Raw genomic sequence first — 27,138 nt, 5'->3', positions numbered from 1 at the left:
GACGCTCTCCTGGGCCAGCCAGACTGCCACGCCAGCCACGACTGCCAGCCACGCCGGCCTCGCCTGCCTGCTTGCCTGCCTGCCTTTGCCTGCCCTGACCGAAGCGAGCGCCGACGCCGGCGACGCCGCCGCCTCCTCCGCCGCGGCGCACTAGCTACTTTGCCCGCCTTCCCGCCTAACTCTGCCTGCCTCCGTAGCCAGGGCTTGGGCCGACACCACGTCGCGATGGGCGTGGGACAGATGCACGCCAGAGGTCGATGCTCTATCTGTTGGCTACTAGCTCAGCCACGCCCGGCGCAACCTAGACTGGCGCATTAGCTCGGCCTGGCGCCGTCATGGTCGAGGCGATGCTGATGTCCACCAAGCCTGCCCGCTTGCTTGCTTGCCCTCTATCTTGGTGCGCAGCGGAGGCTCGACCATGGCGGCCATTCGTGATTACACGTTCCCTCATTCATTGTCCGAACAGGGCCGACGGTTGCCCGGACGGCGGTCTAGGTAGGTATGATCGCAGAGAGGACGGATACTTTGGGGCTGCTGTATGTACGGGCGGTGTGCGTGCATTCCCGTCTTCGGACAGGGTGTGGTAGGTAGAGTCGTCCGTTGCCTGCCATCCTCGAAGGAGCTGCAAAGGCGTTCCGCAGTCCGAGCCCAGCTGGCTGGCTCATACGGTATCGCCGAGCGCAGGGGCAAGGTCGTCCGCCGAGCGCACTGTCCGCTGGACCTCCAGCAAGCCTTGGGGCGTCGACGTGCTGCCCTCCCCGACCGAGCTCGACCTCGACGTTGGATCGCTGAGCTTGTCGGCTTCTGCTCGCAAGGTTCAGGTAGGACGAGCTTAAGTCTGCGGAACAACCTGACCGTCGGTCGCTCTCGCACCTGCGTCGACGAACCTTGTGCAACCTCCGTAGGACAAGAAGAATATCACACCGCGAGCGGCGATCGAAGGCAAGCAGGCGTGCTTCCCGGGACACGGCGAGGCCGTAGTTCGCGCGTCGTCCGCGGAGGCACAGCGACCCCTGCCTCCCGCCGCCTGGTTGGCCAGCATCGACGGACAGCGGAGAGACGGATCGACCAGGAGCATGGCTGGGCGTCGGCGCGCCGGGTAACACAGCGGGCGTGGGACTCTTGCGGGCGGCAATGGGCGTCGTCAAAGGTGTACATATATGTATGCAGGCCAGCCAGGGCAAACCGGTAGAAGACGCCCTCGACATCCTCGGGTCTCGTCGATTCTCGAATCAAACGCCAGGCCTCGATCAGTTCCTGAACGCATTTGATCTCCTACACAGAGTGCGGCACTGCCCAATTGTCCATCCAGTCCCGGACTGCGGACCTCGAAAGCGAAGCCGGAGTGCCAGAGGAGAGGCTTGTTGTGAATGAGTTCATGGATTCAACGTTAGCTGGGAGGGGATGGCTCCCTTCGACGCACGCAACGACGTCCTGCTGCTTGTCAGGTGTCAGCAGCGGCACCTGCGCCTCGGATCGACGGAAGCGGGAGCGACGATCCATCAAGGGCCCAAAGGAAGCAGGCAGGCTGCTGTAGGCGATCCGGTACGACGACCGCAACTCAGCCAGACCTGTTCTCGACGCGCATCCGCCGACGGACGGCCTGCGAGCGAGGGGCCAGGCCGCGCTGAGTCGAAACATGGCAGCGTACGCATACGGCCCGAGCAAGCAAGCAGGTCGAGACACAGCCGGCCGCCCGGGTAATTACACAGCTGGTACCAGAGATAGAGTGTGTAAAGAACACCATTCGAGGGTGGCGACCGGTTGCGGTAGCGGCCATCCGCATGGCACCCGCAGCCGGAGGCGCAGGTGTGTCGACGACGAGCAAGAGTTACCGTCGACAGATGGACAGATCTACCTCGAACGGACGAGGGGCGGATGGACGATATCGGGCCGTCGCATGGCGCTCGTTGGGCGGCAAAGTGGCTCCCACGCTAGCGGCTCCTGTCGCTGGGCCCCTTGCATTTCAAGCACGCCGCCAGGCGGTCAACAACATGAGGCAGGCAGTCTACCGGTAGCTGGCCGTTGCCTGTCCACGACTGGCCATCACCGGTAGGTATCTGATGTTTGCTGTGCTTCGTGCCTATGGTGTGCAAACGACCGGGGGCTTTGTTGATGTGTGTTGCTTGAAGAGCGGCGGGAAGCGATGACAGCTGAGCTTTGGTCTATAGCCGTTCGGAAGGCCATCGCTTGGCCCAGGACAAGGCGTGCAGAGTGGCGGGGCCTCGGCGTTCCAGATCCGCGCCCCGAGCTGCAGGACCCCGCCTGGCCTGGCCAGGCCTGCCTGCCGTGTCTGCCTGGCCAGGCTTGCCACGTCTGGCTCGCGTCCCACCCGCGTCTCCCTCAAGCGCGGCGTGACGGTAGGCCAAGGAGCAGGCGCTCGGAACCGAGAATGCCAGGCCATCGAGGCGCGGCCAGGCCTGGCTAGACCAACACATCGACCCGCTTTGCTCCACTTCAACACAGAGGCCGAAGCCTACAATCGTGGATTTTTGGCTTTCTCTGCTTGGTGGCACACCACCACCACCACCACCACCACCACCACGACCTCTGCTTGCGCCCTGCAACCTTTGGCGGTCCTCTTGCCACCGCTGCCGCCTCGCTGCTCGGCATGACTCTCGCCAGCGCCTGGTCATACGCCATCTCGGCCAGACCGCCAGCCGATGCCCACGCCACCATCCGCCAGCTGCTCGAGCCCCGCCACCCCTCATCCTGCGCATCCTACGACTGGGCTGCTCAGCGAGCCGGTAAGTTCCCTTGCGTCCGCATATCGCCCTTTCCCCACTAAGGCTGACTCCGACCGGCCGCCTCTGGATCCTAGTGCCCCTACCGCGAGCATCCGAGGCACTCGAACAGCTCAGCTCCAGCTACCCGCCCATCGCCACCTCTTCCAAGGACGTCCGATCGCGCTCCCGGATAATCAAAGACTCTCTCGTGGAGTGGTATGCAGACAAATGCGACGCCGCCTTCCCGCTCGTGTGTCAAGAGCTACTGGCACCGCTTCGTCAAGAGGACCCCGCGCAGGCGTCGACCGAGGTCGCAAACACGTTCGAAGGCATCGCCCGATGGATGCACGCGTGGGCCTCGCCGCTACTGCCCGGCGGGCTGATCGAATGGTGAGATGGTGCTGCTGCTCGAGGACCTGATCGGGACCGCGTTGGATCAGACTCAATCCTGACCGCGTTCATCTTTGCTCTGTTGCTCCTCGCAGTGCGACCGGGGCGCGGCGCTTTCTGCTCCAATTCCACACGCAGCTTAGGCTGCACATCGACGACAGAGTCCTCAAAAACGTCAGGACCTTTCTCGCCCGCGCGGTTCCTCTCAAGGAAAGCCCACAGTCCCTGGCCGACATCGACCGCCTGGCGTCGAGCGCCGAAGCACTGGGCCTATCGGCGATGCTCCTCACCCTGCTAACGGGCGTGCTCCACTCCGAAGTCTCCCGCAAGGTCACGTCCGCTTTGGACGGCCAGGGGGCTGACGAGGACGACGAGGTCTGGGAGTTTGAGGAGGCGGCACGGGACCGGCTCGTCCGCTGGCTCGACTCTGAGGCCAAGCCGCGCTTCCAATCGATCCTGCAGCGGTGCGCTCCCAAGCACGCCGCGTCGACCGAGGCGGATGCCATGGACGTCTGCGACGAAGCCGACCGGATCGTCGAGGACGAGCTGTCGGACGAGGGCGCCTGGGAGCGCCGGCTCGACTACCACCTGGATCGCACGCTGTGCTCGGTGCGGGCGTCGCAGCTCTTCGACCTGATCGCCATCTATCCGGACTCGATCCCGGCGCTCGAGGATCTCCAGACGAGCCTGCAACAGACCGGCGACAGGCTCCTCGTCGCGCGGGCGCTGTCCGAGGCGCTGCAGACCCGGCTGCTGCATCCGGGCGCTCATACGAGGGACATCATCCAGATCTACGTGCATATGGTGCGGGCCCTGCGCGACGTCGATCCGTCCGGCGTGGTCCTCTCGCGCGTCGTCTCGCCGCTCCGCCGATATCTGCGCGCGCGCAGGGACACGATCCGGGTCATTGTCTCGTCGCTGCTCGGCGAAGATCCCGAGTTTACCCTGCTCAAGGACGAGCTCGAAGCCGCCGACGCCGAGTCGGCCGACGAGGCCGACACGTCTGCGACGCACCGACGACGCCGGCGCCGGCAGTCGATGCCCAAGGGCAGCCGCAAGCGCTCCGCCACCGCAACGGCTTCGACCGGAGCGGGAGAGCAGGCAAACGGCGGCTACTCGTCGGGCTCGGACTCGTCGGACTCGGACTACCAGGACCCAGACTGGCAGCCGAAGCCGGTCGATGCGGGGCGCGAGTACCGCCTGTCTACGTCGCGCGACATGATCGGCATGCTGATCTCCATCTTTGACGACCGTGCCGGGTTCATTTTGGCGCTGGAAAAGAGCATGGCCGAGCAGCTGGTGCGGATCCGGGGCTACCGGGCGATGCGCGAGTACCGCAACAACATGATCCTCAAGAAGCGCTTTGGCGACAAGAACATGGGCAAGTGCGACGTCATGCTGGGCGACGTGACCGAGAGCCGGCGCGTCGATGCGGGCGTGCACCAAAAGGTCGAGAGGCAGCGGCGCAACTATGCCGAGCTCAATCACGAGGGGCGCGAGCGCGAGCGCGAGCGCGGGACCAACGAGGTGCTCGATGCGCTGCACCCGCTCGTCGTTTCGCGCCAGTTCTGGCCGGACCTCTCTACCATGGCGGCGCCATCTGCGACTACCGTCACAGCCACGACAGGGACGGGGACGGGAACGGCAGCAGCAGCAGCAGGGGTGGGCGCGGAGAGCGGGAGCTCGGGGGCCAAGTTTGGCAAGCTGCCACGTCGGTTTGCAGAGGCGACGCAACGGTACGGCGACATGTTCAAGACGTCCAAGGCGATGCGGCGGCTCGAGTGGCTGCACCACCTCGGCAGCGTCGAGGTGCAGGTGACGATGCAGGATGGGCGGCAGTGTAGCGTCGAGTGCTCGCTGCTCGAAGCGAGCGTCGTCGAACTCGCCGCTGCCGCCGCCGCCAACACTGTTGGCGTCGATTCGGCCTCGTCGATGGCGGTTGTCGCTGATCAGCAACAGCAACAGCAACAGCAGCAGCAAGAGGCAAATCGAGAGGGAGTCGAAGAGGGGGCAGCAAAGACGCTTTCGGTCGATTTCGTCGTCCAAGAGCTGGGCGTCGAGAAGCGCGCGGATGCCGTCAGGGCGCTGCGGTTCTGGTGTCGTCTCGGCGTCCTGCGCCAGAGCGAGGCGTCGGCCGACTGCTACGAGGTCGTCGAGCACGACGACGAGGAGGAGGAGAACGAGGGCGGCGAGGAGCAGGCATAGACTTCGCACCTTGCAAGCCGTCCCGCGCACGCACCAGCTTTCGCTCAAGAGGGCAGGACGGGGGAGCCCGGCATCGTAATGTCAATGTCATTGCCGGCCACTCTGCTGCTGCGTCGTCCTGAAAGCCGAGCCGAGCCGAGTCCGAGCCGAGCTGGATAGCACGACAAGGATCGACGGCACCGCACCGGTCTAGTCGAGCTTGAGATCGCGTCTAATGACCATGACGGCGCCGTCCTCCTGCTCGTCTTCGCCGCCGTAGGCCTCGTCGACGGTCTGGGGCACGGCCGAAGGGAGCGCGGCGAGGTCGACCGAGGCGGCGCCGACGGCCTGCGCGCCGAGCTTGGTGGGCGTGCGGACGACGTAGATTTCCAGGCCGTCGCCCACCTCGATGTGGCGTTCCGTGGCCGAGGTGAACGAGTCGGTTACAATCTTGAGCACCTCGGGCAGCGTCATCTGGCCTGGTGTCGGTACCTGCCGCTCTGGCGTCGAGACCTGGTTGCGGAACATGATCTGCCGTGGGCGGTGGGGGGAGGGGAGAGTGGGTTGGGACGACAAGAAACGGGAGCACGGGGCATGTCAGCGTGCCGGCCGAAGTTCGTGTGTGCGCTGGGCGATGGCCCGCCCGCCCCCTCCCCCACTCCGGCCTGCTCACCTGGTTATCCAAAAACGGCTGGATGAGGCTCTGCGCGGCGCCTGCGGCCCTGCAAAACTCGCGCTCGTAGCTGCCGACGGGGTCGAAGCTGTACACGGCGCCCTTGCCCTCTTCGTCGAGGCCGCCGAGGATGTTGTAGACGTAGTAGGGGAAGAAGCGCTTGCCGTAGAGCATCGTCGAGATCATGCGTGCGATCGAGTGGAGGGGCATCGAGCGGCCGTGGGCGTGGCGGTACCACTCGAGGCGCTGGCGGATGAGCGAGACGAATGCCTCGGCGTCGGCGGCGAAGCCGTTAGTGGCTAGCGTCGCTTTGTCGTTGCTGTGCGGGGGGCGTGAGAGTTTGAAATGGGGAAAGGATCAGCATGCGTCCTTGTGCTGCTACTCGCGACTTGCTGCTGCTGCTGCTGCTGCTGCTACCCGGCGCGCAGACTCACAGACGAAACACCTTGGGCTTGTAGCGGGTCTGGATGTTGTAGCCGGTGCTCTGACGAGTATCGGATGCGATGACGCAGAAGTCGGAGCCGCAGACGGCGGCGATGCTGCCGCCGTTGGAGTCGTAGGGGGAGAACTGGTGGCCGACGGGGCCACGGGCCTGGTGCGGGTGTGCGGCGGCGGGACGGACGGATGCGCCCGGGTAGCCCAGGACGGACATGGTGGTGGTGGTGGTGGTGGTGTGGAGGGGGAGAGGGTTGTGATGGTGAGAGGTTGGTGCTGCTGGTGGTTTGGTTTGCGGTGCTTGCTGCTGCTAGGGATACGCTGAGGGTGTAGCGGGGAGAAGAGGTGGCGATGCGGTGGTCGGTAGAGGTCGGTTGAGTAGGCTGGTAGGTGGCAGTGGTCCGAAAGGCAACGACAACGAGGTATGGGGTCAGAGAGAGAGAGCGAGGTTAGGCCCGGCCGGGCAGGTGGTGGTTGGTGCGCCGCGTAATTTCCAGCGGGGCCCTGCGGCTGCCCTGCCCCGGCCTCTCGACGCGCAGCCCAGCAGTGATCGGGCGTGGCAGGCCTGGCCAAGCCCCCTCCACCTTTTGGGCGTGTGGGGGCTCAACGCTCTGCCAGGCCATCCCATCCCAAAGGGATATTCTGGCCCCGGCCTCGCTCTGCGACTTTGGCCCCGCCTTGACCAACGCCACCCAGGCGCCCAGCAGCGTCGAATGCCTCGTCCGGTCCACAAGCACCGCGCCACCCTGCTAGAATGCGGCTGCAACGAGCGACGACGGCGCCAGCAACATCGTCGACCCCACGCCTCGGCGGCCGGCGGGCACAACGGCAGGCCCACGTCGATATGCGTGCCAGGCCGCTTCATTTGCCCACGAGCCAGACGGTGCGGCCAGGGTGGCGACCCGCACCCCCCTTTTCCCAGCCCCGCATTGCCATCTCGCCCCTTGTAGAGAAGCAAGCGCCTCAGAGACAGCGCCAGGCGCAGGCAGGCCGTCGCCGCTCAACATCCACCGCTGCCTCCCCTCTGACCCCACCTCTCACATCCACCGCATTCCGTCCCGACTCGTCTCGTCTCGTCCCAACGCGGCTCAATCATGCCGGCACCTCGGCCGTATCCGCTCGACCCACACGCGCTCCTGGCATGCATCGTCCTGTGCAGCGTCGTCCTCGCCGCCGTGGTGTGCGATCCGGTGCCCGTCCTCGTGTCGCTGCTCGGCAGCCTGGGCCTGCTCCTCGTCCTCGTCCCCGACGCTCTACTCCCGCACCTCCCGCAGATCAGCATCACGCTGCGCCCCTCTGCCGCCTCGACACCACCATCGCAGGCGGGACAGGGACAGGGGGAGTGCGACTGTGAGAGATGCAGACAGGCGGCGGTCGACGAGCGCCTAAAGCAGCGTACCCGACAACGGCGTGAGCTGAAACGGGAGCAGGCGGCCAAGAAGACGTTGGAGCTGTACGAGCAGAGAAAGAGGAGAGACGAGATTGACAAACGCGTCAGGGCACTCACCAAGGCAAAGGTTGAACGAGAGTTGCAGAGGAGGGACGAGAGGGCCTCCAAGGCCCAGGCGGGCGGATGTGAGTCTCTCGTTCGTCCCGCCTTGCATGGTTGGCTCGTCTGTCGCCGCCTTCCCGGTTCGCTCGTCTTGAGGGATGCCGCAAACCTGCTGGGCTAAGCTGACGTGGTCCCTTTCACTGTTGGCCCACGCCACCTCATGCACAGGGAAGCTCGGCCCCTTTCCGCCACCACCCGACCTGATCGCTGCGGGAGGAGGCGGTCAGAACGTACCCATCCTCGTCGCTCCGCACCCCGACCAAGCCAACGCGTCCCCCGACGTACAGCCTTCGGCATCGCCCCACCACCATCACCATCGGCACTGCTGCCCAGCACACCAGGACATCGACCCCGCCGCCGCCGCGTCCGCTGCCGTGTTTGACGATCCAAAGATCAAGGTCAGTCCCGGCCCGCTTGCGCACCTCGTCGTCGCTTCCCACATCTCCCGCTCATGCCATCTCGTCCCACCCTCTGCTCTTCGCTTCGACTCCTTACCACCAGGTCAAATTCTGGATGGACCCGGACAAACACGTCGTGCGCTACCGCGGCGAGAAGATCCCCTGAACCCCGCATCCACATCCGCATCCGCACCGTGCACAACCTGCCACTGGCATGCCTGTCTGCCTGCCGTTCAACAGAATGGGAATTGCCGCCTGGCCAGCCTATCGTACAGGACATCGAGGATAAGGATGGGTTGGATGGATACCGAGCCGAGGCATCGAAGAGGAGAAGAGTGACGCCAGGGTCACTTTGGTCTTTTTTCTTGCAGAGATTTGCGCCAGTCGAAACAGCCAGGGATGCTTCTTTTTGCCACTCTTGCGCTGCGCAGCGTCGAGGCGAGCCGTCACAAGACAGAGCGCTGCCCGTGTCGTAACGTCAGACACGCTGGGCCTCCGGATAGCGAGAGAAAGGGGGAAGGCGCGTGCGCGCGCGCGAGGTGGACCGGTGGTGGACCGAACTTAGGCGGTGGCCTCACCAGTGCAGCCAGCAGAGAGGTGGTCGGTCGAGCCGCACTTGTAGCAGCTCTTGGTCTGGGGCTTGGGGCACTCGCGCGAGATGTGGCCAGTCTCGTTGCAGTTGTAGCATCGCTGGCCGCCGCCCATGTTGCCGCCGGCACCGCTGGGGGCCGAGGTGCACTCGCGGCTCAGGTGGCCAACGCCACCGCAGTTGTAGCAGGTGCGGCCGCCGGCGCCGCCGAAACCGCCACGAGCACCGCCAAAGGCGCCGCCAGCAGTGGGGCAGCTGCGAGCAATGTGGCCGGCTGCAGCCGAGCAAGGTCAAGGCAGGATGAGGGTGCGGTAGAGCAGTGTCAGCGACGGTCATGGTCCGAGCCTATTTCCCGTAGGAGAGACACGAAGCCGTGTGGAGGAACGACTTAGCCTACTCACGCTGGCCGCACTTGTAGCACTCGCCACCGCCCATGCCCATGCCCATGCCGCCGGCAGGGGGAGCGTTGGGGCAGTCACGGGACTGGGAGCAAGGAGTGAAGATCATCGAGAGTGATAGGCGAAGCATGTCAGCAGGCCGAATGACGACGGTGGAGTCGGTCGCGGTCGCGGTTGCGGTCGGAGGGCAATGCTCACGATGTGGCCGACCTCGTTGCAGCGGTAGCACGACTTGGGCTGGGCCTCCATGCCGCACTGGGCGGAGACGTGACCCTGCTGACCGCAGTCTGGAGAGGGAAAGAATACGGCAGAGGAGCAGTCGGATCAGCAAGGAGATTGGCAGACGCGGGCGCGGCGAAGCGACGACTGTGCAACATCCTCGAGCAACTCACTGTAGCTGTTCGGGTCGAGCATCGGGGGTAAGCGATGGAAAGACGTTCGAGGTGCAGACAAACATCGTCAGGGGTTGGCCTCAAACGGAATGCGGCCGAGTATCGACCAGGACCCAATAGTGACTGGTCGGACGTCGACGTACCAGGTGGGGCTACCGGCGGTGGGGCAGGCAGCGGCGTTGTGGCCGGCTGTATTGCGCCCGTGGATTGACATCGACAGGGAGGCGACCAAGGAAGGCATGGCGGCGCGACGGCACAGCAGCGTGAGCAGCAGCGAAGGGCAGCGGGGAGTGCGAGCAGCGAGCAAGCGCGAGGGCAAGGAGAGGGGAAAAGGGAGCGAGATGGGGTCGGGGCGTGCAACAAAGTGAATTGCGCAGGGTATCAGAGGTAGCAAGGTTGGTAGAAAACAAATGTGACCAGAGTCATCATCATCTCCTCGTCAGCTCTCTCTCCTCGCTCTCTCTCTCTCTCCGGCCCTCTTCGTCGTATCGGGGCCCCCGCCGCTGTCAAGAAGGGGTGTGGAGCCGAGCAGCGCAGGACTTGTATCCAACGATGAGGCGCATGGGCACGAGCGAGGCAGGCGACGAGGGCAGGCCGGTAGCGCCGCTGAGCACAGGATCGCCCCTCGTTTTCTGGGACGAGCCGTCCCATCAAGGGAGGTGCTGTGCAGCAGCGGAGACCACCGCCGTGACCTCGTCATCAGGCCAAGCACGTCCATGCTGCCGTCGTTTTCGCAGGCGCAAGGGACGCCTAGGAGGAGACATGACACGTACGCTGGCCGCAGCTGTTGGAGAGCAAGGAAGGCGCCTAGACGTCAGCATGGGAATTCTCGGCGCGTGCCCGTTGTCGAGCCTCGACTGCCCAGACTCACTTGTAGCATCCACGAGAGAACGACATTATGGAGATATGTAAGGTTGAGGTGTGGCAAGGGGGATGGGACGATGGAGAGAGTAGCAAGGAGTTGGTGGAGCGGATGGTGAGGCGAGGCGGCGAGGCAGTTGCGAGGGGCGGTGGCGGCAGCGGCGGCGTGGCGGCCAGGCCAGGCAGTAGGCCAGGCGGCTGGGGGGCCTGCGCTGTTGAGAGCTGCCCGGGCCTGCTTGTTGCCTGCTTGCGCCTTGTTGAGCGCCGCCTTCTTTCTCTCTGTGTGTTTCCTGGCCACCTGCGCTTGGCCTGAGAGCCGCGCCGGGGGCCTGCCTGGCGTGGCCAGACCATCTGCCTCCTCGCTGCGTGCGCGTTGGAGGAAAATTTTGACGGGGTCTGCTGCGCTCTGGCGCTGGCCCGCTGGGCTGCGGGCGTGGCCAGGCCAGGCCAGGAGGTGGGTGGGCAGGCAGGGTCAGGCGCAGGCGCAGGCGCAGGCGCAGGCCAGCCAGGCCAGCCAGCGGGCGAGGGGTGTCGTGTGCGGGGACAAGCGCACCGACCGCCCGCCCACTTCTCACTCGTGCGACTCTGTGCGCGCGTGGCTGCCAGCAACGAGCGGCGAGCGGCGAGCAAGCGGCGAAAGAAGCTTTTTTCCCAGCTGGGGCCTGCCAGGCGGCCTGGCCCAAGTCGCGCTCAGCCGAGGAGCGTCGAGTCGAGTCGTACGGACTACGGTGAGGCCAACACCTTCTGCCTAGCAGGACCCCGTCTGACCGAACCACCTTGGAATCCTTCTTGGCCCCTGCCTCGCCTCGTCACCTCCACCGGCCCTCATCTGCCAAGCGCCTCTACTACGACCACCACCGACCACCACCCATCCACCTGCCTTTGGCTCTCTCGCCTGCCAGCCAGCCGACATGGACGCCATCAACTCGGCCCTTGCGGCCCTCTCGATCCAGGCCGACAAGATTGTCAAGCATGCCGCCTCGTCGTCGCCCGACTCGTGGAAGCAGGCCATCTCCGACGTCGCCCAGTCCGTCGGCCTTACGGGCAATCAGCAGTACACAAAGACGCTCGTCTTTAAGCCAAAGACGGCAAAGTCGGCCGCTCCCACCCCCGTCGTCGTCATCGCCCGCGACGACACAGAGACAAACACAAACGCCCTCGCAAAGCACCTCAACCAAAAGGACATGCGCCTCGCCACCCCCGAGCTCCTCAAAGAGTTCCTCGGCGCAACAAAGGACGACGGTGAGTCGCAGCGCCGTCTCAGCACTCTGCGCTCGCAGACCCGATCGCACTCGTAGCTGACCGCCTGCCCGTCTCCCTCGCACCGTGACTGCGCTCTCACCCCACTATGCCGACGACAGTCTCGCCCCTCTCGATCAACACCAACAACGCCGGCCCTCTGATCGTCGCCCTCGACGCCGCGCTCGCCACCTCCTCTGACTCCTTCGCTGTCCACGCCGCAGCCGCCGACCAGACCCTCTTCATGACCGGTGCCGAGATTGCAAAGTACCTGCAGAGCACCGGCGCAAAGGTCGAGGTCGTCGACTTCTCCAAGCTCAAGGCCGAGGCCTCGACCCCCGTCGCCAAGGCTTCTGCCCCCTCGAGCTCCACCGCCTCCAACCCGGGCGCCACCCAGGGCCCCATTCCCGCCGCCGCCAAGAAGAAGGCCGCCGACGCCGCCAAGATCCCCGACGCCGAGCTCATCGGCATCACGGTCCGCAAGGACGGCGACTTCCCCGAGTGGTACGCCCAGGTGCTCAAGAAGGGCGACATGCTCGACTACTACGACGTCAGCGGCTGCTACATCCTCAAGCCGTGGAGCTACTTTGTCTGGCAGTCGATCCAGGCCTTCTTTGACGCCAAGATCAAGGAGATGGGCGTCGAGAACTGCTACTTCCCCATGTTTGTCTCGGCCGACGTCCTCGAGAGGGAAAAGGACCACATCGAGGGCTTCGCCCCCGAGGTCGCCTGGGTCACCAAGGCCGGCAGCTCCGACCTCGAGCGCCCCGTCGCCATCCGACCCACGTCCGAGACGGTCATGTACCCCTACTACGCCAAGTGGATCCAGAGCCACCGCGACCTGCCCCTCAAGCTCAACCAGTGGAACAGCGTCGTCCGCTGGGAGTTCAAGCACCCGCAGCCCTTCCTGCGCACGCGCGAGTTCCTCTGGCAGGAGGGCCACACGGCCCACATCTCGCTCGAGGAGGCCGACAAGGAGGTCATGCAGATCCTCGACCACTACCGCCGCGTCTACGAGGAGCTGCTCGCCGTCCCCGTCGTACCCGGCGTCAAGTCGGAGAAGGAGAAGTTTGCCGGCGGCTACTACACCACGACCGTCGAGGGCTTCGTCCCCACGACGGGCCGAGGCATCCAGGGCGGCACCTCGCACTGCCTCGGGCAGAACTTTTCCAAGATGTTCAACATCTCGGTCGAGGACCCCAACGCGCCCGAGGAGCTGCGCGGCAAGAAGGAGGGTCGCCTGCACGTCTGGCAGAACAGCTGGGGCCTGTCGACCCGCACCATCGGCGTCATGGTCATGGTCCACGGCGACGACAATGGCCTCGTGATGCCGCCGCGCGTGGCCCAGATCCAGGTCGTCATCATCCCGTGCGGCATCACGGCCAAGACGACGGCGCAGGAGAAGGACAACATCATGGACACGTGCGACGCCACCGCCAAGCAGCTGCGCGCCGCCGGCATCCGCGCCAAGGCCGACCTGCGCGACAACTACAGCCCCGGTTTCAAGTTTGCCGACTGGGAGCTGCGCGGCGTGCCGATCCGCATCGAGATCGGACCCAAGGACATTGAGAAGCAGAGCGTCCTGACAGTGCGCCGAGACAACAAGGCCAAGGCGCCGCTGGCCCAGAAGGACCTGCCGGCCTCGATCGCCAAGCTCCTCGACCAGATCCACGACGACATGTTTGCGCGCGCCGACGCAGAGTACCGCTCCAGGAGGAAGGTGTGCACCGAGTGGGACGACTTTACCAAGATCCTCAACGACAAGTGCCACGTCGTCATCCCGTGGTGCGAGGTCGAGGCTTGCGAGGACGCCATCAAGAACCGGAGCGCAAGGACGTGAGTGCCGTTCCGTGCCGTGCCGTACCATGCCCAAGAAGCGATGCCGTGGTGCCGGGTCCTCGAGAACTCAAACGAGATGCTGACCGTGAGACCATTCCCCCCCTCCTCTTCTCCCTCTTGTTGCCGCCGCCAGGGCGAGCCAGGACGAGGCGGCCGACGAGCGGGCCCCGTCGATGGGAGCCAAGTCGCTCTGCATTCCCTTTGACCAGGCCCAGTTCCCGGACATCAAGGGCAAGAAGTGCCCGCAGTGCGGCGTCGACGCCAAGAGGTGGACCATGTTCGGCAGGTGAGTTTGCGTCGGGCCTGGGCCAGACGGATGGTGGGGGCCGCCCTCGCAGAACGCAGGAGACGGTGACTGACCTCGAACCTCCTACCTTTCTCGATTCGTCCTCGGACCACGTCCTGTCCAATAGGAGCTACTAGACGGTCGGGTAGACCTGAGAGGGAGAGCGGACTGTCGCACGGTGGCAGCGCGCCCTGCGTGGGCGGGATGAAATGCGATGAACCTAGAAGCCACTCGGTGGGGCAGTAGCAGCAGCGATAGCTTGTCGATCCCCCTGCTTTCCGCTGTGTGCATGTGCGCGATGGGTCGTGTTTCGCCTCTGCCTCGACGACCGTCTCACAGCGGGCCCGCCAGCATCGCACGCTCTGGCACGTCCCGTCATGCACGAGCGAGGATGTCGAGGGACCGGGACCGCGGGATGGGCCAAAGCCACGTCTGCCTCGATGCGCCAGTGCCCGGGCGGACTCAGTGCGATCCAACTCCGCGACGATGAGCTGAGCTGAGCGGCGAGGATGTGGGCTGTGATCAATGGCATTGCACGAGTGGCTGAAAGGAACGGCGCGCGCTGCGGCTGCTGTGTCGGAATAGATAAGGGACGTGGAGCTGTTCCTTAGTGGCCCGCCTTGTGGCCTGTGTCAAGAGCAAAGCGCATCGACCGGTCAGCTGCAGCTCTAGCCTCACTCAGACCGAGGCGCCCAGAGTCGCCCTCGATCTGCCTCGAGCGGCAACAACAACGAACGGGAAACACTCACCGTCGACATACATGTTTCTGGTGGCGCTGGGGAGCTGCGCGACCATACCGTCGAGCTCCTTCTTGAGCTTGACCTGGCAGCCGAGGCGCGAGGTATCCGTGAGGCCAAAGGCGAGGTCGAGCATGTCCTCCTCGTCCTCGCACGGCTCGTCGAGCTGGTCGTAGACGTCCGGCTCGAGGATGACGTGGCACGTCGAGCAGGCAATGGAGCCCTCGCAGGCGCCCTCGAGGTCGACGTCGTACTCGTGCGCAATCGAGAGGATGTCGTCGCCCTCGTTTGCCTCGACTGTCTTGATGTCGTTGCCCTTCGAGTCGCGAAAGGTCAGCTTGATCCTGTCGGGGTCGTGCCGGCACCATCGCGGGTGCGGGAAAGCGGTTCGAGCAAGAGACCGAGGGATGCAGGCAGGGTGGAAGCCGGAGGTCTTAGCAGCACGCTCACCCTCCCTCCGGCAGACCCACTATCGCCGCCGTTCAACTCACCCGGTTCCAGGAGCCGGCCGCTCGATGCCGCCATGCCTCGGTGTCGGTGTGGTGTGAAACGCCCTCTTCGCTAGGCCGACCTTGGCAGCCAGCGATGACAGGGGCAATGCCGGTCGAGACGGGGCGGCCACGGACGAGAGGGATCGACACCCCTCGCCCTTTGCCACGCGCGAGACGACGAGGCGAGACGTCGAGGCAGTGCTGGCGCTGGTGCTGGTGCTGGTGCTGGACCCCGCCGCCGCCGCGCATCGCGCAGAGCGGGCGAGCATCATTGTCGATCTGCTGAGCATCTCTCTGATTGTCGGTGGGTCGACGTAGGTGAAGGAAGTGGCGGGGATGAGTGACGAGTAGGTGGTGTGTGAGAAATTGTGGAGAGCTGCCTCGCAGGGCAGGCAAAGGAACCCGACCGGCCCACTTCCGAGAAGAAAGCGACCCTGACTCGCCAGGCCTGGCTGGCCCAGCTCAGGTTCGAGCAAATCCCTCGCTGCTTACGTGGTTCGCTCAGCCGGCCGAAAAACGATTGGCCCGAAAAAAAATTCGAGCGTCGTGAGCCCTCGCGCACGGACTTGACTCCGTCTATGCGCGCCAAAACGCCGAGGCGGAGACCAGCAGCCGGGGCCTGCATACCCGCCGCGGTTGGCGGTTTCTTGTCGCAGGCAACGTGAACGATGCAGGCAGGATTCGATGTCGTATTCACCTTTTCGTTTGCTATCCACCGAGCAGGCGTTGCGCCCGGCCTGCTCGATGCGACCCACTGAATCAAGAGACAGAGAGTTTATATACAGAGAGAGAGAGAGCGCGCGCGCGGGTTGGACTGTGTGTGTGTGCGTAGGTGAGGAGGTGGGGAATGGCGGAGTGAGACCGGGAGCGAGCGGGAGGCAGCAGCTGGTATGTTTGTGAAGTGTCCCTCGACAACAAGACCTCTAAGATTGCGAGAGAGAGAGAGAGAGAGAGAAAGGGGGCGGCGTAACTTGTTGGGTTTGCATTTGTGTTGATGATGATGGATGACCCCGTCGTGGACCGCCCATGTGCGTATCCACGACCCCAGAGAGAGAGCGAGAGAGAGAGAGAGAGAGAGAGAGAGAGAAAAAGGGCGCCAGGTGTGACGACGGCGTCTACCAGATGTTGTGACCACCCGAGACGATGATGTCGGAGCCGTTGCAGAACGAGCTGGCGCTCGAGGCGAGCCAGACGGCGACACCGCGGATCTCGTGGGCGCGACCCAGGCGGCCGAGGGGGTTGGAGCTCGACCACTTGGCGAGGAGGTGGGGGTTCGTGTCGAGGTAGGCGGCCGTCATGCGAGTACGGATGTGGCCGGGGCTGATGCAGTTGACGCGGATGTCTTTGGGACCCCACTCGGCGGCGAGGTTGCGGCCCATCTGGAGGACGGCCGACTTGGAGGCGTTGTAGGCGACCCAGTGGTGGTCGCGGTTGACAATCGAGCCGGACATCGAGGCAATCAGGATGATGGAGCCCGAGACATTCTTGTTGGCGTGCATCTTGCGGGCGGCGGCCTGGGCGGTGAGGAAGACACCGGTGGTGTTGACCTCGAACACCTTGCGGAACTCGTCGGCGGGGTAGTCGAGCGCGGCGTAGGTCTGCAGGATACCGGCGGCGGCGACGCAGACGTCGAGCGAGTCGGTGCCCGAGTCCTTGACAATGAAGTCCATGACGTTGTTGATGTCCTCGTGGTCAGTGACCGTGGCCGAGACGTACTTGAGGTGGCGGTTCATGATGCGGCAGTGGTCGGCGACAATCTTGAACTCCTCCGAGGGCTCCTTGGGCAGGTCGATGGCGTAGACGTGGGCGCCGGCCTCGACGTAGGCCAGGGCCATCTCGAGACCGAGACCACCGTTGCCACCAGTGATGACGGCCGTCTTGCCCTCTAGGGAGAACTCTTGGAAGATGGTAGTGGTGTGGTTGTCGGGGCTGTTGGGGTTCTGGCGCAGGCTGTGGGGGACAAATGCAGGGAGAGAGCAGACAGCAGCGAGGTCAGCGGGTGGGCTCCAGAAGGCGATGGCGATGCACAACGCAAAGATTTGCTATGCCACGCGCACGCATCGTCAGGATTGACACTCACACAGCGTCGACACCGATGTTCTCGACCGGAGGCGGGGGTCCGGGGTTGGCCTGCTCGGCGGGCTTGACGGCCGAAGGGACCATGTTGTTGGGCGCCCAGACGGAGAAGTTGCGGGGAGCCGCGGTGGCAACCCGGGAGAGCATCGACGCTGCGCGATGCAAGTCGAGGGGCGAGGATGGATGAGAATCAGCATGCTGCTCTCGACGTGCAAGCTAGATTGGTCGAGACAAGACAGAGGCCGCGTAGTTCCGGCGCACGGGCCCACTTCGGAAGAGAGAAGAAGGACCGTGCCCGGAAGACGAGGCGAAGCATCTGCGGTAGGTGCGCCGAGACTCGCCTTGGACGGTCCGCTTCGGAGGCGTGGTCTGGCGAGCAGACCCAGAGAGCCAGGGACGCGCGCGCGGCCATCGGAAGGAAAGGGAGCACTCACGCTGAGCAACGCGGGCCGAGAGGCCGCGGGCGAGGCTGGACCTGACAGTGGAGGCGAAGGCGGACATGGTGGTCGAGATTGTTGAGGGAGAGGAGTGAAATGCGAGGGCGAGGGCCAAGGTCGTCGACGGTGTCGCTAGCAACGGGAGAAGGGCAGTGGTATAGAGGGCGACGGACAAAGGCGACGGCGACGGCTGAGAAAGAGGGAGACGATGGAGAGGAAAAGGGTCGGGGAAGGAGGGAGAGGGGAAGGCGTCGCCTTTTGTACCGGAGCGGGCAAGGAGCAGAGGAGGCGATGGGGGCAACGCGGGGGGCGAGCAGAGAGGGGCGGAGAGGGAGCGACAGAGAGAGACGCCGTCGCTCGCCGCCCCCGCCTGCCTGTGGCTTGCCACCTGGGCCCCGCACACAGCCAAGCGGTGCTGCGTGGAAAACCCCAAGCCGGCCACCTTTTCCGCTTCGCCTCGCCCCGCCCCGCCCCGTCTGCCTGGGCCTGGCCCGTGAGGCGGGCAGTGGGCGGGAGAGGGGCTCGACCGCCTGCTCGCCGTCGCCGTCGCCCTCTCCTGATTCACCCACGATTTTCATGGCGGTCTCCAAGATGCCGAATGCGCCGCCGTCGCCGCCCAGAGCCAGCCACCGAGCCAGCCAGCGCCTGCCTCCTTCCTCCCCGCGCGTGCGTGCGTGCGTGCGTGCGTGCCCTGCTGGCTCGCCGGTGCCATGGCCCTTCCCCCCCGCCCGCTCTCTGACTCAACGGGGCCAATGCGGGGCCCGCTTCTCGCTGCTGGCGCGCACCTCCCAGCCCCCAAGAAAAGCAAAGCGTAGGCCGGCGGGCTTGGCTTGGCCTCGCCTCGCCTCGCCTCGCCTGCTCGCCGTTTTGCCAGCTGGCCTGGCCAGGCCAGGCTCCACCAACCAAACCACCGGCCGAGCCGCCTGGGCCGGCCTGACCGTCGCGTCGACGACCTTGGAGACAACTCCACATCGCAGGCCGCTGGACGAGATCCCGCCTGTCATCGACGCGCTCACTGCGCTCACCACCACACATCATCCATCATGCTCCCGCTGCTGGGATCGCCAGCCCTTTCGTCATTCCGTGTCCGTCCCGTTCAGTCAGGGGATCGATGAGGATCGCAGACGGAGAGGAAAAAAGGCTTCTGACTGAACCGCGAGCAGGAGGGTCGAGCACGGCCGAAGCGGCCAAGGCCCGGCCCTGCCAGTCGACCGTTCCAGATGTGCTGGCCAGAGGAGGCCACGCCTTAGCTGGCAGGCCACTCGAGCGTCGGCCGCGACCGGATTGGCCGCCTCACCCTGCCTACCCTTCGGCGCGGGCGGAGGCTGGGCGGGTCTGGCCTGCTGGCCTGGCTGGGCGCAGGCCGGCTTGCTCTGCTTGCTTTGGTCGCTCTTGCGCTTGCCCCAGGGTAGGCTGCTTCCCTCCCCTTGCTCAAGTCCCCGCGGGTTCTGCGTGCAGCGTGCCTGTGGGCAGCGTACCGTAGGCGGTACAGACCGCACGCCTACCAGCCTGCCTGCCTGCTGCCTCCTTTGAACGCCGTCGCTTGGCCTGCGGTTTTTCATTCTCCGCAGGCTCGCCAAGCGGCCAAAGGGGGGCAGCCTCGAGGCTTCATTCGCCAGCGACATCTGCTCCCCGCCTAGGGCGCGGCCTCGTTGGTCGCAGACACGTCGAGACGCCGCCTCACCTGGCCTTTCCGTACGTGCTCTGGTGGCGTCGGAACACCGTCTTCCCCCTGACCTTGCCCTGCCCTGCCTGCCTCTTCCTGTATCTCGCATGCGGTCCGGCGACGCGTGCGCTTGTCAGAAAAAAATGTCGTCGTTCGGGCCTGGCCTGGCTGAGCCACCTTTCGAGCCGCCGCCGCTCACCTTGCCGCCTACCTGTCGCTGTGCTCGCGCAACCCCCGAGGAGCACGTTTCGGCCTGGTCCGGCCGAGGATCGGCCAGATGCCCATCTCGCGAAGGAATGTTCGGATGCGGGCCGACGATGGCAGGCCAGGCGGACTGCCTAGTCTGCCTCTCCGGGCGCGCCCGAGTCAGCATACCGCGCCTCCTTCTGTCGGCTTGAGGCAGGCAGGCATATGCATGCCTGCCTGCCTACACGTTCGTTCGTACCGGTGTCGAGAGCAATCTAAGAATGGTACGGTAACGCGGGGCGGCTGAGGATTGGTCCGGACACGAGGCGGCTTGCAGGCTGCTTGCAACGTACGCCCCACCTGGGACAACGCTTCCCGATTGGCTGAGCTTCTGGCTTGTCTCTGGTGCAGTACAGCGGCGCGGTGCGGCTTCCCGCTGGCCGGGGGGCCCCACCTGCTGCAAGAGCGTGCAGGCTGGAGAAGGTTTCCGCGGAACAATCGACCCTGCCTGCTTTTCTCCGGGGCAGTAGGCTAGGTGGCATGCAGGTCGAAGAGGCCTAGGTTGAGCCGCTTGCTTCCGGTCTTCACCTGGTGTCGAGGCCTCGCTGCGGCAATCTTGCCACCGACGCCCGCCACCGTATCCCTGTGCCGTACTCTGTACCGCGTCGTACGGTATGTACATACGGTAGCGGACGCTGTCGCTCTGACGGAAAACTTGATCGCCCCCGCCCGCCTGTCAAGCCCGCTATGGCACGCCGTGGCCCGAGCGGGACGGGCGATCCGAGCGAAGAAAAAGACGCCGCGGGGCGCGGAAAAGGCGCGGCCGAGGCCAAGGTCGGGCCTGGCTGGGGCCTCGGGGTCCAAGTTCGAATTTGCAGCCTCAGTCTCTGCCGGCGAATACCCTATCTGCGTCGAGCCAAAGGCCCAGGCCCAGACTTTCGTGCTTTCTGCTCTATTACCTCGCGCCACGCTGCCCTGTGTGTCTTGGCTTCAGCCCGCGCCACGCCCTGGCCTGCCTGTCTGCCTCTTCGACCATCCACTCAACCGAGGACAGACGCGGGCGACGAGGCTGCAGAGGAAGCCGTGGTGGCCTTCGACCATTCCCCGGCCGGCAGCGGCGGCGGTGCAGGAACCGCAGCGTGCTCGCAGGCGGACCTATCACGCCCTCGCAAGAGAGCATAACGGAACGTCCGGGATAGCCTGACTCGAGGCGCGGGTGTCCTCTGGTCCATGCGCTGCCACAGCAGCAGGCGGGCGAGCGTTCCGGTCTCGAATGCAAAGGCAAGGCAGGATGCAGGCGAGGCGAGCACCTCGCTTCGCAATTTAAGGCTTTGCTTGCTTTATTTCTTGCTTCGGCCTCTTCCGTACCGACAAGCAAGCAGGTTGAGCGAGCAAGAAGAGGCGTCGTGCGTGCGTGCTCGTGACAGGCCGGGATGGTCATCCATCGTTGCCTGCCTTCAACGCCGTGGCGCCCTGCTTGCTTAGGTACACGTCGAGGAGGCGGATAGGTACTCGTTGTTGCGGCCGGGACAGATGGGGCTCTCGGCGTGATCAGGGTTGGGGCAGAATCGAGCGCTCCGACCGCCTTGCTGGCCTGCGCAGTCATGCCCCGACGGAGGTGGCGTACGTCGCCAACGCATACCGCTTTGGCCGCCCCGATCTTTGCGGACAAAGAAGCCGTGGTCGATGGAGTCGGCGTCACCACCGCCAGCCGTAGAGAGATGCGATGATCCTCCTCGTCGTTAGAGAGCTGCCGTCGACGTCACCTCGGGATGAGTACGTGGGAGTGGCCCAGGCAGGCCAGGCCCGGGCTGGCCAGGGCTTGGCGCGAGGATGTGAAGCTAAGTCACTCGAGCGGGCGAGCTGAGTCGGGTGGCGTCCAGAGCTCGATCTTCGCGTTCGTCGTCACCTCAGAGGGGCCCGGGTCCGCATCGGTCCTGGTTTTTATTTTTATTCTCTCGATTTTTCGGCGACAAGGCCGGCGACAAAGGCGCCACGGTGCGGGGCCCTGCGCTCGGACCACCTCCCCCGCCAGCTGGCCTGGTCGCTAGGGCTTCCTACCAACCCACCGCCATATCCTCCCCACCGCCGTCGTTTGAGTCACCACCGAAGCAGGGCAAGCCAAGATGCTCAAGAGACAGCGCGTCGAAATCGGCGAGGACGACATCGCGAGTGCTATCCGGGCCACGCTGCAACGGCTCCGTAAATCCCATCCGCGGCCTCGCATGGTCCGGATGGGGGCCGATCCCAGACACGACGACGACGGTCGCATCTGCCAACTCAACCTCAACGGAGACTGGGCGTTCAGTGCTGAAGCTCCTCGCACCCCCGAAGAGCGACGCGATATCATCAAGCTCGGGCTCGACCGGGCGGGAATCGCGCCCAGAGGCGCCCGGATCAATGTTCCGTTCGCCCATCAGACGTTGCTCTCGAGCGTCCACAAGACAACCGCTGTCCCGGCCGTCTGGTACTCAAAGGCCATCGCCTACGAAGATACGGCGCAGCTGGTGGGCGAGGGATCGCAACGGGTCCTCTTGCACTTCGGCGCCGTCGACTACGAGGCCCGCGTCTGGGTCAACGGCTGCCAGGTGGCCCACCACATAGGAGGCCACGTCGGATTCTCTGCCGACATCCGCGCCGAGCTGGACATCTCCCTGACATCCAAAGAGGCGGCCATAGTCGTCGTCGAGGCTCGCGACAGCCCACAGGACCTCCGCCAGCCGCGCGGCAAGCAGTACTGGAAGCAAGACGAGCACGGCAATGCTGCGCCCGAGAGCATCTTCTACACGCCCACCACTGGAATCTGGCAGACGGTCTGGCTCGAGGCCGTGCCGGGACCTCACATATCCCACGTCGCCACCACGCCCGACATCGACTCTGGCACAGTCCGAGTTGATGTCGATCTGCAGGGGCTCGAGCATGGTCCGGACCGGGGCTGGATCAAGGTCGAAGCTAGCCTGCATGGGTACAAGTGCACCTCAGCGGCCATCGCGGTTAGCAACGAGTCTTCTTGCTGCTCTCTCGTCGTCAACGTACGATCGGCTGGTACACAACCATCGCGCAGCTTCCGACCGTCGCTATACTCCAAGGACGTGCTGCCTCCCGAAGTGCACCGAGATGCCTGGGACGATGGCCTGGCCCTCTGGTCGCCAGAGCATCCGACCCTGTACGACCTCACCGTCAGCTACACGCTCGACCCGGAAGGCGGCGTGCCAATGCTCATAGACAAGATCTTCACCTATGTCGGCATGCGGAAGGTCTCGGTCGACGACAGCGGCCGGCTCTGCCTCAACCATCGGCCCTATTTCCAGAAGCTCCTGTTGGACCAGGTGCGCGCTGGACGGCATCGCTGGAGCCGTCTTCCGTGCCCCTCGCTGACCCTCACCTTTCCGCATCCTTTCCTCGCTATTGCAGGGCTACTGGCCCAAGAGCGGCATGACAGCGCCGAGCGAAGACGCCTTCCAGGTGGACATCACAAGGGCAAAGGAGCTCGGCTTCAATGGCTGCCGCAAGCACCAGAAGGTCGAGGATCCGCGCTTCTTTTTCGAGGCCGACCGTCTGGGCTTCCTTGGTGAGTGCGCGTCGGGGACTGCCCGCTCGCAGATCGCATCCGTGACCTGCGCAACCGCTGAACCGTCCAATTTTGACCGCTTGATCCCGTCCCCTCGTCCAGTCTGGGGCGAGATGGCCAACGCGTACGAGTACTCGGCCAAGTACGTCGGCCGCTTCATCGCAGAGTGGATGGAGGTGATCCGCCGCGACTTTTCGCACCCGTGCATCGTCGCCTGGGTCCCGGTCAACGAGGTGCGTCTGTGCTGGCACGCCGGGCCCGGTGCCATCCGGACTGATCTGAGCTGACCTCGTTTGCCACGCTTTTGCCCGTTCGGTAGTCGTGGGGCGTGCCAGCGCTGGGCGTCTCGGCGCAGCAACGCGCCCATCTGGCGTCGCTGCACCACCTCACCAAGTCGCTCGGTGAGTCTGCGCTGGGGCACATCGAGGAGCGCGAACATCCGCATCCGCATCCGCATCCGCAGGACACTCACCTCTCCCCCGCTCCGGTCTCGCCGGGGGCATCGCGCAGATCCCACCCGGCCCGTCGTCGACAACGACGGGTGGGAGCACGTGTGCACCGACCTGATAACTATCCACGACTACCGACCCGCCGCAGATCTGGCGGCATCCTACGCCGACCGCGCCGCGGCGCTGCGCGAAAAGGTGCTGGGCCACCCCATCTTTGTCGCGGGGCCCACCGCCGCACCTTCGACTTCCTCGTCGAAGCTGCCGCTGCCTCTGCCGATCCTCGTAACCGAGTACGGCGGTCTGGCCGTCAAGGGCGGCGCTGCAGGGTGGGGATACAGCGAGGCGGCGGACCAGGCCCAGTTCCTCGACCAGTTTGGCCAGCTCACGGCCGCGCTCGTCGCCGGCGGCGTCGTGCAGGGTTTCTGCTATACCCAGCTCGCCGACGTCGAACAGGAGGTCAATGGCCTCCTCACCGCCGAGCGACGCCACAAACTCGACCCCAGCGCCGTCAAGGCCATCCTCGACCGCATCAAGCCGCCGTCCGCGTAGGCGCTGGGTCGGGTCGGGTCCCTGCCAGCCCTCTCGTCCCTAGGTGGGTTCAGATGCGACGGGGGCGGGAGCGAGACAAAACGAAGGTGGGATTGGCGTCGATACGGCGTTTATAGACAAGCGAAACTGTGCAGAGGCCGCAGGGGGAGATATGGATGCGCCCGTTATCTTGGAGGGAGGGAGAGAGGATCGGCAGAGTGGACGAGGGGTAGGTGGCAGCGTCGCTGCGCGCGTCTAGGCCTCGACGGCGTCGGCCGTCTTGTCCTTTTCCTCGACGCTGTCGCCTGCAGCGCCGGCGGCGGGCTGGTCCTTGATGCTCGACTTTGCCAGGATGCGCTCGACCTTTTCAATGTTTTCGCGCGTGACGCGCTGCTGGTTCGAGACAAAGTACTCGCGCTTGAGCTTGAGGTTCTCGACGACGCGGCCCACGTCGGCCGCGTTGGCCGGCGGCGGGATCGAGAGGCTAAGGAGCGCAGAGAGGGTGCCGAGCGGCACGTGCAGCGCTCCGCCTGCCGTCGCCGCTGCCCCCGCCGACGACGGTGATGCCGCCGCGCCGTTGGTGGTGCTGCCGTTGTTTTCGTCGGTTCCGCCCAGGTTGAGGGGCGTGCCGCGCTTGTTCTGCTTCTTGTTCTTCTTCGACTTGGACCCGCTGCCGACAAAGTACGACTCGGCCTCGTCGTCTTTCTTCTTGAGAACGGCTCCCTTGGGCACCATGTCGTCGGCGTTGACCTGGCGGATGTTGAGCGCCTTGCCGCCGACGGGGTTCGAAGTGGCGGCGGCGGCGGCGGCGGCCTGGTCCGCCTTGGCCGACTCGGCCTTGGCGGCGTTGGCGCCGGCCTTTGAGCTAAAGTAGTTGATGAGCACGTCGCAGTCCTCAATCTCCTTTGCAAAGGCGGGCAGCGCGGCGTCCTCGCGCATCTGCTGCTCAATCTCCTTGCGCTTGGCCTCCTCGGCGGCCTGCCTCTCGGCGCGCTGCTTCTCCATCCTCCGCTCGCGCTCGGCGTTGAGCTTCTGGTAGAAGTGGTCGTTGGCGGCGCGGAAGGCGGCCTGGCGGTCGCGGCGCTGCTGGAAGAGGTCGTCGAGCTGCGCCGAGAGGGCGGTGCGCTGGTCGAGGAGCTTTCCGCGCGATCCCGACTGCTTCTCCTGCTCCTTCTGGATCTCGTCGAGCTCGGCCTTGATCTCGTCGTAGCGCTTGTTGAGCGCCTTGCTCTCTGGGTCGTCGAGCGTCGCCTTGAGCTGGTCGACCTTGGCGCGGTCCGAGTCGATCGACGCCTGCTGCGAGGCGAGCGCCTCGACGTTGCGGCGGCCCTTTTTCAGCTGCGAGATTTCGGCGAGCGCCTTTTTCTCGTCGACGAGCTTCATGCTGCCGGCCTCGACCTGCTGGTCGAGGCGTCGGATGCGGTCGTCGACGTCTTCGACCGTCTTGTAGGGAGCCTTGGACTTCGCGGCCTGGAGGTCCTTGACCTTCTTGGCGATGCCATCCTGGAGGGCGCGGAGGTCGTCGAGCACCTTGCCGCGGGATCCCTTGTTGCCGGCCTGCTTGTTCCTCAGCTCGTCGAGCTCGCTGCGCAGCTGGGCACGGCGCTGTCCGGCGGGCGAGTCCTTGGAAGGGCCGGCGCCCGAGAGGAGCGATCGGACCTGGTTCTGCGGGGCGTCACAAGAGGCAAGCAAGCAGAAGACAGGGTGTGAAGCATGGAGCAGGAGCATGGGACGATGGTCAGGTCCAGCGCACGCGACGCAACGCAACGCGACAGCCGGCAGGGGCAGGGCAGGGCAGGGCAGGGCGGGGACGGCCATCAGCAGCGACGAACTCACGAGCTCCTTCTGGACCTTTTCAATCTGCTTGCTGATGGCGTCGAGCTTTGCAGTGTTGTCGGCGGCGTCGGGCTTTCCGCCGGACTGCTTGACAATCTCTACGGCGTCGGGGTTGGGCGGGGGTCGCTGGTGCTGGGGCTTGGAGCCGTTGGCCTCGGTGGCCGGGGCGGCGGGGGCAGCAGCAGCAGCAGCTTCAGTGGTGGCCATTGCGACGATTCGGACGACGGCGACGGAGTCTAAGGTGGTGGTGGTGGCGGAGGCTGTGCGGCGAGGTCTTGGCGACAATGCGAGGGTGGTGGCGATAAGGAGGGACGGATATGGGGAGAGGGACGAGGGCAGAGGGAAAGGGTACGAACGGAGGAGCGTTGCTTGGCTCGGCGGCGGGCCGACCCGAGAAGGAAAGGTCAGCCTGGCCCCACCGCCCGGCGAATGCGGTCTGGCAAAGGTCGGCCCTCGAACGCACGCACACCACGAGACAAGGCTTCGTTGGCTGACCAGAGCAGGACCTAGCTGCCTCTGGGCTGGGCGCAGTGGGCGGGCGGACGGCGTTACGTTGCTCTGGCTCCAGCCTGAACCTGGCCTCGACCTGGCCTGGCCTGACCAGACGGCTTTCCGGCGTGTGCCTGGGCCCGCCTGGCAACAAGAAGGGCCTGGCCGCCGTTGGTCTGCAGAGGCCCGCCAACAGGCAGGCCAGCAGGCCACGCTGTCGCTCTGCTGTTGGCTGCGCCCGATTTTCGCCCCCCCCCGCCGCCCCGGTCGCTTTCTTCCAGGCGCGGCGGGGAGGGGCCCACCGGTGAACGACGAAGGAGCTGGTCCATGCATGGCTCACCTTTGGCCCCCCCTGCTCGGCTCCGGCCCCGGTCCCGGCCCCGGTACCGGTTTGGGGGCGGCCACGGAGCGGCGTCTTTGGCTTCTCGACCTCGTCCTTTCCTCCTCCACCTCGCTCGCTCTTCCTGTCTCTGCACTGACACCATCACCATCACCGCCAACACCCACCCACTGCCACTGCCACAGTCACACCAACACACGACCATGTCTGAGCACATCGCATTCACCATGTCCGGCCTCTGCGGCGTAGGCGGTCTGATCGGGTTCGCAAAGACCCGCTCCATCCCCTCGCTCATTGCCGGTGTCGGCGTCGGCGCACTCGTAAGCTTCCTTGCCCCTTGCTGATAATCTCCCGTTGCCTCCGCGACACT

The 27,138-nt window shown here is 65.3% G+C and overlaps 9 protein-coding genes across 9 annotated transcripts; 4 read left to right on the top strand and 5 right to left on the bottom strand.

The window, feature by feature from the left end:
• Positions 1–2,611: 2,611 nt before the first annotated feature.
• On the top strand, positions 2,612–5,321 carry PFL1_02821 (uncharacterized protein; the record flags this gene model as incomplete). The annotated part of the gene is made up of 3 exons (XM_007880335.1): positions 2,612–2,747; positions 2,822–3,116; positions 3,212–5,321. The coding sequence occupies 3 exons, from the start codon at positions 2,612–2,614 to the stop codon at positions 5,319–5,321; spliced, it is 2,541 nt and encodes an 846-aa protein (XP_007878526.1).
• Positions 5,322–5,510: 189 nt separating this feature from the next.
• On the bottom strand, positions 5,511–6,625 carry PFL1_02820 (uncharacterized protein; the record flags this gene model as incomplete). Its single annotated transcript, XM_007880334.1, has 3 exons — positions 5,511–5,831; positions 5,974–6,292; positions 6,408–6,625. 3 exons carry the CDS (start codon positions 6,623–6,625, stop codon positions 5,511–5,513), a joined length of 858 nt encoding a protein of 285 aa, XP_007878525.1.
• Positions 6,626–7,502: 877 nt separating this feature from the next.
• Positions 7,503–8,524, top strand: PFL1_02819 (uncharacterized protein; the record flags this gene model as incomplete). The annotated part of the gene is made up of 3 exons (XM_007880333.1): positions 7,503–7,983; positions 8,129–8,358; positions 8,462–8,524. 3 exons carry the CDS (start codon positions 7,503–7,505, stop codon positions 8,522–8,524), a joined length of 774 nt encoding a protein of 257 aa, XP_007878524.1.
• Positions 8,525–8,919: 395 nt separating this feature from the next.
• Positions 8,920–10,634, bottom strand: PFL1_02818 (uncharacterized protein; the record flags this gene model as incomplete). The annotated part of the gene is made up of 7 exons (XM_007880332.1): positions 8,920–9,221; positions 9,349–9,430; positions 9,544–9,632; positions 9,738–9,742; positions 9,881–9,926; positions 10,511–10,521; positions 10,609–10,634. 7 exons carry the CDS (start codon positions 10,632–10,634, stop codon positions 8,920–8,922), a joined length of 561 nt encoding a protein of 186 aa, XP_007878523.1.
• An 875-nt stretch (positions 10,635–11,509) lies between these two features.
• On the top strand, positions 11,510–14,099 carry PFL1_02817 (uncharacterized protein; the record flags this gene model as incomplete). The annotated part of the gene is made up of 4 exons (XM_007880331.1): positions 11,510–11,840; positions 11,960–13,673; positions 13,810–13,962; positions 14,015–14,099. The coding sequence occupies 4 exons, from the start codon at positions 11,510–11,512 to the stop codon at positions 14,097–14,099; spliced, it is 2,283 nt and encodes a 760-aa protein (XP_007878522.1).
• A 470-nt stretch (positions 14,100–14,569) lies between these two features.
• Positions 14,570–15,462, bottom strand: PFL1_02816 (uncharacterized protein; the record flags this gene model as incomplete). The annotated part of the gene is made up of 3 exons (XM_007880330.1): positions 14,570–14,589; positions 14,712–15,043; positions 15,191–15,462. The coding sequence occupies 3 exons, from the start codon at positions 15,460–15,462 to the stop codon at positions 14,570–14,572; spliced, it is 624 nt and encodes a 207-aa protein (XP_007878521.1).
• An 843-nt stretch (positions 15,463–16,305) lies between these two features.
• Positions 16,306–17,767, bottom strand: PFL1_02815 (uncharacterized protein; the record flags this gene model as incomplete). The annotated part of the gene is made up of 3 exons (XM_007880329.1): positions 16,306–17,140; positions 17,271–17,418; positions 17,701–17,767. The coding sequence occupies 3 exons, from the start codon at positions 17,765–17,767 to the stop codon at positions 16,306–16,308; spliced, it is 1,050 nt and encodes a 349-aa protein (XP_007878520.1).
• Positions 17,768–21,681: 3,914 nt separating this feature from the next.
• PFL1_02814 (uncharacterized protein) lies at positions 21,682–24,124 on the top strand (the record flags this gene model as incomplete). The annotated part of the gene is made up of 5 exons (XM_007880328.1): positions 21,682–22,884; positions 22,970–23,126; positions 23,229–23,359; positions 23,446–23,527; positions 23,637–24,124. 5 exons carry the CDS (start codon positions 21,682–21,684, stop codon positions 24,122–24,124), a joined length of 2,061 nt encoding a protein of 686 aa, XP_007878519.1.
• Positions 24,125–24,358: 234 nt separating this feature from the next.
• Positions 24,359–26,146, bottom strand: PFL1_02813 (uncharacterized protein; the record flags this gene model as incomplete). Its single annotated transcript, XM_007880327.1, has 2 exons — positions 24,359–25,768; positions 25,940–26,146. The coding sequence occupies 2 exons, from the start codon at positions 26,144–26,146 to the stop codon at positions 24,359–24,361; spliced, it is 1,617 nt and encodes a 538-aa protein (XP_007878518.1).
• Between the last annotated feature and the right edge of the window lie 992 nt (positions 26,147–27,138).

Source organism: Pseudozyma flocculosa (assembly GCF_000417875.1).
Source record: "Pseudozyma flocculosa PF-1 unplaced genomic scaffold scaffold00008, whole genome shotgun sequence".
NCBI lineage: Eukaryota > Fungi > Basidiomycota > Ustilaginomycetes > Ustilaginales > Ustilaginaceae > Pseudozyma > Pseudozyma flocculosa.
Note: the sequence above shows the minus strand (reverse complement) of the source record. Positions and strands in the feature narration are given on the sequence as shown.